Source organism: Pogoniulus pusillus, chromosome 7, assembly GCF_015220805.1.
Source record: "Pogoniulus pusillus isolate bPogPus1 chromosome 7, bPogPus1.pri, whole genome shotgun sequence".
NCBI classification, from domain to species: domain Eukaryota; kingdom Metazoa; phylum Chordata; class Aves; order Piciformes; family Lybiidae; genus Pogoniulus; species Pogoniulus pusillus.
Genome location: NC_087270.1, coordinates 14,116,569 through 14,126,439, shown reverse-complemented (window position 1 = coordinate 14,126,439; position 9,871 = coordinate 14,116,569). Strand labels below are relative to the sequence as shown.

The 9,871-nt window shown below is 42.2% G+C and overlaps 1 protein-coding gene across 6 annotated transcripts in view; it reads right to left on the bottom strand.

Moving 5' to 3' along the window:
* Positions 1 to 225: 225 nt before the first annotated feature.
* EML6 (EMAP like 6) overlaps positions 226 to 9,871 on the bottom strand; it is a 102,805-nt gene continuing 93,159 nt past the window's right edge. For all 6 annotated transcript variants that reach the window (XM_064146011.1, XM_064146010.1, XM_064146014.1 and 3 more), the window contains 9 exons: positions 8,794 to 8,951; positions 8,051 to 8,165; positions 6,847 to 7,035; positions 5,703 to 5,875; positions 5,005 to 5,167; positions 4,231 to 4,334; positions 3,349 to 3,502; positions 3,113 to 3,213; positions 226 to 1,400 (listed from right to left, as the gene is read on the bottom strand). In XM_064146011.1, coding sequence (XP_064002081.1) covers positions 1,376 to 1,400; positions 3,113 to 3,213; positions 3,349 to 3,502; positions 4,231 to 4,334; positions 5,005 to 5,167; positions 5,703 to 5,875; positions 6,847 to 7,035; positions 8,051 to 8,165; positions 8,794 to 8,951 — 1,182 coding nt within the window. In that variant the 3' untranslated portion in view covers positions 226 to 1,375. The remainder of the gene's footprint in view (positions 1,401 to 3,112; positions 3,214 to 3,348; positions 3,503 to 4,230; positions 4,335 to 5,004; positions 5,168 to 5,702; positions 5,876 to 6,846; positions 7,036 to 8,050; positions 8,166 to 8,793; positions 8,952 to 9,871) is intronic.

Genomic DNA, 9,871 nt, shown 5'->3' with positions numbered 1-9,871 from the left:
TGTTAGCAGACACTGAATGGTTTAACTTGCCTTTGTGAACATGTGCTCCCGGTCTCACACAGGGAGGCAACTCTCAAGCTGCTACCCTCCTGACCTGTGATCCCACAGCTGAGTGGGCTAGATGAGGTGCAACAGGAGTCATGATGGGGAAAGGAGTCCAAATTCAGCAAAGATGCTTTTTGTCAAGGATAGGTGAATTTCTGGTATCAGTACTTTTATGTTCTAGTTCTAGTTATAAGCCACACGGGACTAGCTGCCTACTGCAGGAGACAGTCCCCATTAGTGTTATCAGGCATTCCTTTGAGTGGCTTCGGGAAGCGCCCTCCGGAATGGGGAAACAATCATTCCTGAAAGCTTTCAAACTACTTAAGCACAGTAGATGGCAACTGCCTGCAGCAGTAGTTCCCATGGACAGGGAAGGGCAGGAACACGTGGGGAATACCTTCCTCACTATTTGTGTTCAAATCTCTCTAACCAACACTCTCCATGCCTTCTCCCTCTACTCCAGTGTTTGAGCTAAGCTGCTACATTCTGGCTGTGGTCAAGCTACCCTCAGGAACCAATAGTGAACAGCTTGTCAGGTGTCATCACACCATCAGGAATTTGTCCTTAGAGCAGCATCTAGCTTCCTCCTCTCGGAAACACTTTGGAATTCACTTAAGAAGGTAACAAACCAAAGCAGAGAACAGGGATGGTGACACAGCTGGACAAGCTTGGTGTTAATGGTTAGCCCTCCTCTGTATGAAAGTTATAGCACCGTGCATTGAAAGCAATTGGTGGGAGGCAAAACTGTAGCCCATACTACTAGAAAATTGTTCAAAGGCACTTCATGGATAGAAAAATTTGCCAAATATACATATTTTAGAAATAAAATAGACTTAAAAAAAAAGACTTTGTTCCTTTGATTACTGAAAGCTGAGGGATGAACCCCAGCATGCTCCTTAAGAGCTTGCAGTTTGCTCAGTGCACCAAATTGGAGTTTTAAGCAGGTGTGGTTAAAAACCACGAACCTGAACAACTGTTCAAGCAACAGCTTTTGAAATGATGCAAATGAAAGGGCTCATCATTTTCTGATTGTGCTCCCTTTTCAGATATGGTTTGAATTAACACAGTATTAGGCAAAAGCAGCTTTGTGAGTGAACTGTTACTTTGGCCTACCCAGGTTACAAAAGGATTCCCTTTTCAAACTTCAGCTTCCTTCTCCAGGCTCTCGTTCTTTCAAATGCAAGATCACATTCAATAAATTCCTGTAAGTAATCTGAAAATGTGTAACCTATGCAGCATTGTGTGGCAGTCGCAGCAGCCAGAGGGGTAGAGGCATTCATGGCTGTCCAGTCCAGAGCAGTCCCTTGGCGGCAGCAGCAGGAGTCTCCATTCAAAGGCAGCGCCATACAAATACGCTACAAGAAAAGGACTGAGAGCATTATGTTCTGAGTGACTCGGTGCCAACCATCAGCATATCATAGCAGGAGAGACAGGCTGTGTTCCATACAAGCATGGCTATGAATGCAGAGCTACAGTAAAATGTCAGGTAAAGCAGCATTAAGCCTTGGAGTGACTTGGCAAGTAACACTTTTTCAGGAGAGGGTTAAAAAGCACAGTGACTGCCTGGAGATTACAGAGTAACATAACCTTATTTCCAGAGTTACACTGTGACTTGAGAAACCCTCCTTGTAACTACAGCATTACAAAAAAACCACCTGGGAAGCTTCTACGAGTTTTAACTTGGAGCCTGCAGGGTGAGAAGTGAGGTTAAATGCAGCTTCTCTTCCTATGCAGACACTTTTTGACCTGACAGCTTCCTGCTTTCCCTCTTTGCAATTGCAACCCATTTAAAAAAAAAAACACATTATTTTTTCTGCCAAAGTGGAAAATGAAACCATCCCGTGGGGGTGCTGTTTTATTTCTAGTATGATTACGTGAAAGACTCTGAATGCTGAATTTAAGAAGGGTTCATCTTGTGTAGTAAGGGGAGAGGTAAACTGACTGCAGGGTGTTTAACAGACCAAACATGCACTCTTTCCATGCTGCAGGCCTTGCAGGCTTACTGAGCCCAGAGCTAGGAAACGTACATCAGTGTTTAGGCTCCTGCTTCTGGAGAAGAGGAGCAGTATCATTCATTGGCAAAAACCACTCAATCCTGCAGTCTCTAGTTTCTGTCTTCCCTGCAGAATAAGCAGTTACAAATACTTGGTTCTTGAATGTAGCTTCCTGATACTTACTTCTGTGAGAATTTGTGCCTTTTCATTCCATACCTTGTTGGGTTTTGGTTCTTTGATTTCCTGTTTAAAAAGTCTCTCACAGTGTGTCTTTTAATCACATTTGGGTTTTATTCCTCATCTTTCTGTTGCCTGTTTTTTTGCTGGTAGTGTGCTCTCTAAGCAGTACTGAAAGTTCAGCCAGACTTGGAGGGGAGGGTTCTGGCACAACTCCCATGGGTATAACACACACACAGGCTTGCCTTTTTTTTTTTTTCTTTTTACCTTTATCCTGTTTAAGGAAAAAAAACCCCACAACAACTCCAAACCACCCCAACACAAGCTCAAGGCACCTTTAGAGAAGCCTTCTGTTATTTGAAATGTCTTTCTAAATCTGTCGTTCCTGTTCAAGCCAGAATTCCCATCCTAGCCTTTGCTGGGTGCGAGCTATTCAGTTATTTTTGTGTGACTGACACCCTTGCCAGCTGTCTTTCTCTGATCTAAATTTTCTTCAGACACACCAAGAGGTTCCTGTGCCAGTAGCCAGGGCTCCTTCAACAACTACTGGGTGCCCAGAGCTTGAAAAGGTCAGCACCGTTGCACAGCAACAACTATGGTACAAGTCTTTGTCATGCTTTACCTGCCCTGTTGCAGGGAGCAAAGCAAGGCAAGAGGCCACACAGCTGATGCCTGGCAAACACAGAAACCCAAGGTGTGGATGCTTTACCCTTGTGAATGGCACCAATCAGGTGCAAGTGACTGTAATGCAAAGCACTTCCAGAGTGTAAAATGCCAAAAGTACCACACAGCAACAGAATTCATTGAATCCACAGTGGCAGAGTGGGCTGAGAATGCTGCAAAATGCTTTGCTGTGAGTGCACACAGATCAAATTTGGACTGTATCAAGTAGTTACCTGCAGTCATCTCCTCCAGTACTGATGACGTACTTGTCGTCATGAGAAAAGCGGATGTTGGTGACGTGTGCCGAGTGCCCGAAGTACCGCTTATGTTTGGCCTGTTGGAAAAGGAACAGAAAATTCAGGAATTCAGCACTGGCTGGAAGCTGATGGGACATCTGAAACACCTGTAAGATACAATGTCTGAACAGGGAAAAGCCAACAGGTGAGATTAAAATAGAATATCCACTTACAAATTTTTCTGTGCATGGGAAATCAAAGAGTTTCACCAGACCAAAGTCATCTCCTGTGACTATGTTTAGGCCAGTGTGGGTCACACATGCACAGTTGACATCTGCTTTATCTGCATTTCGTGGCCAAATTCCAATGACTTCATCTCCAAGAATGCTGTTCAAAACCCAAGAGCATTAAAAAGAGCACTGTTAGGCCATAAGGCATTGCAGTAAATGTAACTTCAGAAGGCATCGTAGGAACATACCCTTTTTGTGTGACTCTGACATCGTCTCTACCCATAAATGCTGAGGTTTACCTCCTGTGAAACCACCTGCATCATTTTGAGCAAGCTATTGTCTGCTCCTTCTGCACATGCACATACCCCCTCCCACAGAGTTTTCTGACAGCACTGTTCTCTTAGCTGTAAGGTCTTGAAGGAGGGGATGCTTGTTCAGATATAAAGCATTTCTTAAAATAGCTCTTCTTCCCTTGAAGTTCCTTTACAATCGTTCCTGTTTACTCAGCTGTCTGAGGAGTCTGCCCCACTCCACAAGCTGTCAAGATCCCTCAGAAATCAGGAAGTTGGGGCAGATGTTTCGCTTGCTCGATAGCCAGGCAGTAAGAGCAGGAGGGTTCTCGCCTTCTTTTCAAATCTGTGTTACCGCCCACTGGTCACTGGCAGAGCTGCTATTGGCCTCTGCCACTTTCTACAGCAAAAGCACAGCTGTACTTTTGTCATCACTGGGAGGGTCCCAAGTGAATCCATATCAGGAAAGAGATTTTAATGGTACCCATAACTCCTTAATACAGACAGCTGTTTTTCCCCACAGCATTTGGTTTACAGAGTCTGCTCAGTTCAGCCATTGCTGAAGAGGCAGAACTTTACTCCTGAGTTGTTTTACCTTGTCCATGTGGCCCACGTGATCTTTTCTATTAAAGCAGGATCTGTAATTTGCTTTCCTAGTGGCACCTCGTGAACTTGACGTTTATAGGCACCCGTTGATACCTGAAGGTAGGAAAGCAAAAAGCTAGTAACTAACTTGGCCTTAAAGACATAATTTATTTTACTTGTAAGATTTCCAGCACTCATAGACTCAACAAGTTTCATCAGGAAATAAAGTATCTTTTTTTCCTAATTAGTTAGAATTGATTCTATATACACAATGAGATAATAACAGTGTTACAGGATGACACTGCATACTGCACTGCTGACAGATTTCCCTTTGGTCATATGCTCCCTGGTTTATCTCAACCCAATCTTACTAAATCAGCAACATAACAAAAGAAGGCCTCCCCTATTAAGCCAGCTATGATATGCACCCCATCCTGAAGAAAGGGAGAACTGATTCTATATTGCTATAATCTACTACTTATTTCTTGGTGCTGTACTAATTCCCTCAAAATGAGGGAATACTTGGCCCTTAGCACACTAACAGATACAAGACCCAAGGCAACACCTAAGTATTAAAAAGTAAAGACTGGACTTGAAGTAGAACTCTCTAAACATCCTACAGGCAATCTGAGTTGTCCAGCCTACCTCTGGAGACTTAGGGACACCTCAGAGTTCAGAACAACTCTGGAAAGTATCCTTCACCCTTTCTTGTCTCCATTCTGTCCCTGTATCTGATAAGAAGTAAAGCACAACAAATACAAACATGGGTCTAATCGAGACCTACCTGAATGTACCTGCTGTCTGCAGAGAAGTCCATCTGTATGACGAAACTTGCGATGTCTTTGCAGTACCCTATTCGGTTTAGGGTTGTACCTTGAGTGAGGTCATAGAAATCTACAGTATGTTCTTGTGAACCCACTGCCAGAAACTTGTTATTGGGGCTGATCCTAGACATGGTAAAGGGGATAGAATTTATTCATATAGTGCAAGATTTTCTTTCCTTCTTGTTAAACATTTCCTTGTTTCACTGGAAAGTGAGAAAAACCTTTTATTGAGATTGAACTCAAACCAAACCTTGATGCTTATAGATGTAGGTGGTGAACTGATGTTAGCATTGCACAATGCACACTAATCCTTTGTGAGAGAGTGAAAGGAACTGCAGGTTTTAAATTACTAATTCCTATAATCACTGCACAACGGTGTACAAAGTACTACACTCAAGTGAATATAAGTGAATTAATCAGGGTGGAGGGGGGAAATGTATATGGTATATAAAGTAGATACCCTTCAGGTATATGTAAATATATGCTTTAGGTATGCATGAAGCCACCAGTCAAGACAGGAAATGCATTTCATAATTTGATGCAGGCTTCAACAAACATGAAATAACAAGAAAATGTGGAAATTAACTTGGAACATGATGTGCTTCTTCTTGGGCAAGAGCTGTATATTTAGAGAACTCAGCTGAAATGTCTGACGTACCTGATATCCTGAATTGCAGACTTCCTGTCTCGTTTCTTGCCCCAAACCTTAAGGCTGTTTACAAGTAAAATAACGAATTCGCCGTTCTTCATTCCAATTGCAACCATTTCACCATCAGGACTGTATGCAGCGCATCTTGCTGGGTGACCTAGATTCACTTTGTTCAGCAGTTTCTGTGACAACAAAATCAATAGGCTCATACCTCCCCTGCAGAAATCTACTATTACTAAGCAAATGGGAAGCTTCCACAAAAAGTACAGAATTCACTTATTAAAAATAAATGCTCTGCAGCTTCCTCCAAACAGAAGTCTGAAATTTCAGCCCAAGAAAATCACATCCCACCACACATATGTCACAAAACAGACTTCAAAATATAGATGTAATGCAGTTGGGAGATTGTGTGTCTATTTATCTTTTTGCAGGGTGACTTTGAGTTTGACACCAGAAAAAATACTGCAGCAAAACAGGCTGAAAAAAAACAACTACTCTCTGATTGGTTCTAAAAGATACCACTGCTGGTCAGAGTAAGCTTTTTCTGTTTGATTTGCTATGTGAAAACATACAAGAATGCTCTTGCATTTTCACTTAGCTGGTTGCCTTGATAATATATTTGCTTCCCATATGATCCCTGTTAGCTAGCATGGACAGAAACTTTTTTGGTATTTTAAAACACTGTTTTATTTGTTGCTTTTTTTAAAGTTTGGCATTAAGCTATTTGATTTGAAAGAAAAAAAATCCTGAATTATATGCATGCAATATGCTGGGCTCTGAAGAAAGACTCTAGAAAGGAGAGAGCTTATTGTCAGGGATAGTGACAGGACAATCCCTGTCAGCCAGTCTGTCAGCATAGAATTAAAATGCTGCTTTAATCTAGGCCAGTGTACACACACACCACAAGAGGCGGTCCCTCAGCACTAGTGGTTTTAAATGACTGCAGTTCTCTGCAAATGGCTTACCTTTGGAAAGAGCAGCACACTACCTCACCATGGAAAAAGAACTGCACCAAACCAGAACAGTGACACTGCTATGTGGCTTTCTACAAGCTCGAAAGTGTGTATGTAGCTGGCACATGGTACAGTCAGAACAATGCACAGTTGTTTAAAACAGTAATTTTTAATCATAGCCTTTTAAATATGATACTCACTTTGTCAGACAGGTCCCAGATCCTTGCTGTTCCATCATTACTTGCAGAGATAAATATGTCTTTTGAGGGGTGAGTTGCTAAGCCCCAGATTTCCCCTTCCATGTGACAGTCAATCAACAAGTTTGAAGCAGCATTTTTTTCTCCTACTTCAAGAACTTCTCCATCTTTTGTTCCCACTAAAATTTTCCCCTGTTTGTAGCCACAAGAAAGAACAAGAGATGCATTGTCAGTATAACAGAATATGTCAATAGCAGTGATGTACCAAGGTGTTGCAGAAAAATCAAACCATGTACTGATAGGTTGGTAAAGTGTGTTTCTCATACCTCAGAGGTAACTAAGTGTCAGATTTGGCCACTAATAAAAAAATTGGGGGTGTAGGTGCAGTTAGACTGTTTAAGAGTACCTTGCATGTACTCTAGCTACACTGTCATCTAAAGAGCAAGAGCTTCCTTGGCCAGTACTTGGAAAAAGCACAGAATGGCTACTTGGTTAGAAATATAAACCTACATTCCTCAGTGATGCTGTCCAAGGGCATGTCAAAGTCTTGAGACTTTATACACAAAGTTAACTAGAGAGCATTTCATAAAGGGTTAGGTAGTACAGCCACCCATCATGTGCAGTAACACTCCTGAATCATCATCGCATGCTCCTTTCACAATGTTTACACATACAAGTCAAAACACACGCAAGGGTTACCTTAGCATATCAAATTACTCCAGTAATTCTTTTGTTTTCCACTTCATCTAAACTCAAGTCAAGCAGTAATTCTCAGCAGGAACTTGTTTTACCTGTGACTTAAAAAAACCCTAGGATCCATTCTGCCTAACCAAAGCACTCGAGCTGTGTCTACATTTCACAGGAAGTAAACCTTGTAAAGCAGGCTCCTAAGATCCTTTTGTCATTTAAAAAGAATCCTATCCTGGTGAAGGAAGTTCCTACACTGAGCACTGTCCTTCAGAGGCCTTTCCCTCTCCTTGCGGAATGTAAATGCAAGCATTGAGCATGAGAGATAGGATCCTCTTGCAGTTTAAAGCCTACTGCTGAGCTCAGGAAGACAAGTAAGGAGGTGTCACTAGGTAGGCAGTCAAAGCCTCCTCCCTTAATTTTACAAAGGTCTTCTCTATGCCTGCCACTCAACCTCCACCAAGAACAAGAGGCAGTGATGTGTGCCAGAGTGCAACATCTGCTGTGGCAGCTCACTCACTTTTCCTCTGCAGACGGAGCGCACACACTCGATGAGCTGGCCTGTTTCAAGCTGAAATGCTCGGCACCGTTTCAGCTCTTGATCCCATAGCTTCACAGCTCCCCCTTCTTTAGTACTGAAAAGAAGTGTGCAGTGTTACCCAGATGTCCCCTTCTGCACAGGATACAACAAGTCTCGTTGGTGTTCCTGAATCACTTTCTACTGTGTATAAAAGCACCTATACTGTGTATAAAAGCACCTCACTATTGTGTGATGTAAAGAATAGAAATCTACATGCTATTACACTCTGTTTTACACAGTATCAGGCCTGGTGTGCAAGAACCAGTTTGTTTTGTGTCACTGACTTAAGCCCAAACCTCTGTCACAAAGATATGTCAGGCAAATATGTTACATCTAGTACACTGAATCACTTACTAACCAAGAATCTCCGCTGTCTGTAGCATGACAGGATCATAGAATTCAGAAAAGCCCCTTATGCCGAGCTGGCAGGAGCTCACACAGGTGTTCACAGCAGCTGCTGATGTGAGGCTCAGTACATCCTTCGTGTGTAACACACATTACTGTGACCCTCTGATGTCATGCTTTGTTAGTCCTTTACTTACCACATCTCCTGGACACGTTATATAAAATTTACATTGCAACTGGCACACAGCAGATACCACAGCTCTCTGGGAAGCACTGTGTGCCTAGTGCATTGGGTAAATAGAAAAACAAGTTGTGCATTTTAGGAAGATGTGTCTTACGGTCTCTCTTTCCCTCCTGTGACGATGAGTCCATCTCGAAGAGTGGTGTACATTGTGAACACTGGCCCTGTGTGAGCTTTTGCCACAAGTCTTACCAGGAAATGATCCTTCCAGACATAGACATCTCCATTTATGGCACCAGTAAATGTTAGGTTATTCTGCAAATAAACAGCAACCACCTCTGATATAGTAAATACCTGAGCATTTCTGTTCAGCTTGAAATACAGTTCTTTTTGCTCCTTAATTTCCTGGGAAAAGTCAGCTGGACTAAATGCAGCCATTAAAACCATCTGCACTGAGAGAATGAGTTCAATGAGTTTAATGCCTGCACTCTAATAGTGGTTCTTTCAGATGTTTAAATCATATGTATAGGGCACATTCACTGCATCCATCTCTTGGCAAGATCTTTCAAGACACACGTGCTCTGTCAGCACTCTGCTGGTGGGACAGACAGCAGGTTACCCTTGCTGAATTCTAAGTGACATTGCTTTGCATAGGTGTCAGAATCTGGACTGGCAAGCAGCATCTTTGAGATAATGAAAATTAAGCATGTAAACTTAAACCACGTAACTAACTCGAGCAGTTACCTACTTTATGTACCACAGCAATAGTGTCATTACTTATAAAAGCCATGAAACTTGCTCTAAAGGCTTTATTGAGAGCAATTTACTCTTACATAGGCTCTGATGGCATGAACTCTCAGTAGGACTCAGGAAGCAAAAAGCATGCAGCAGTAATGACACAAGCAAAGGGTGTAAGTCTCACCTGGTTTTCAAGCTTCTATTATTTTAGAAAATAAAGTGTCTGTTTCTCCTTGGAAAGCACAGACAAGCAATTTTGTTTGTTCTAATATTAAATTCTGCTTCTTTTTAAAAATAACTTTGGAGGTCCATCCCATCACCCCAATGTTATACTGGACTAATGCCATCAGAACAGAAAGAAAAGCAGTTTTTTCTAACAAAGTCACTTGCTTGGAGAGAGGGATGAAGATTTGGGTGCCCAGTTTCACACAGCAGTACTGTTGTCCAGGGTGGGCAATTGAAAGAAGCAAGGGGGCTCCTCTGAATTGGTGATTTGT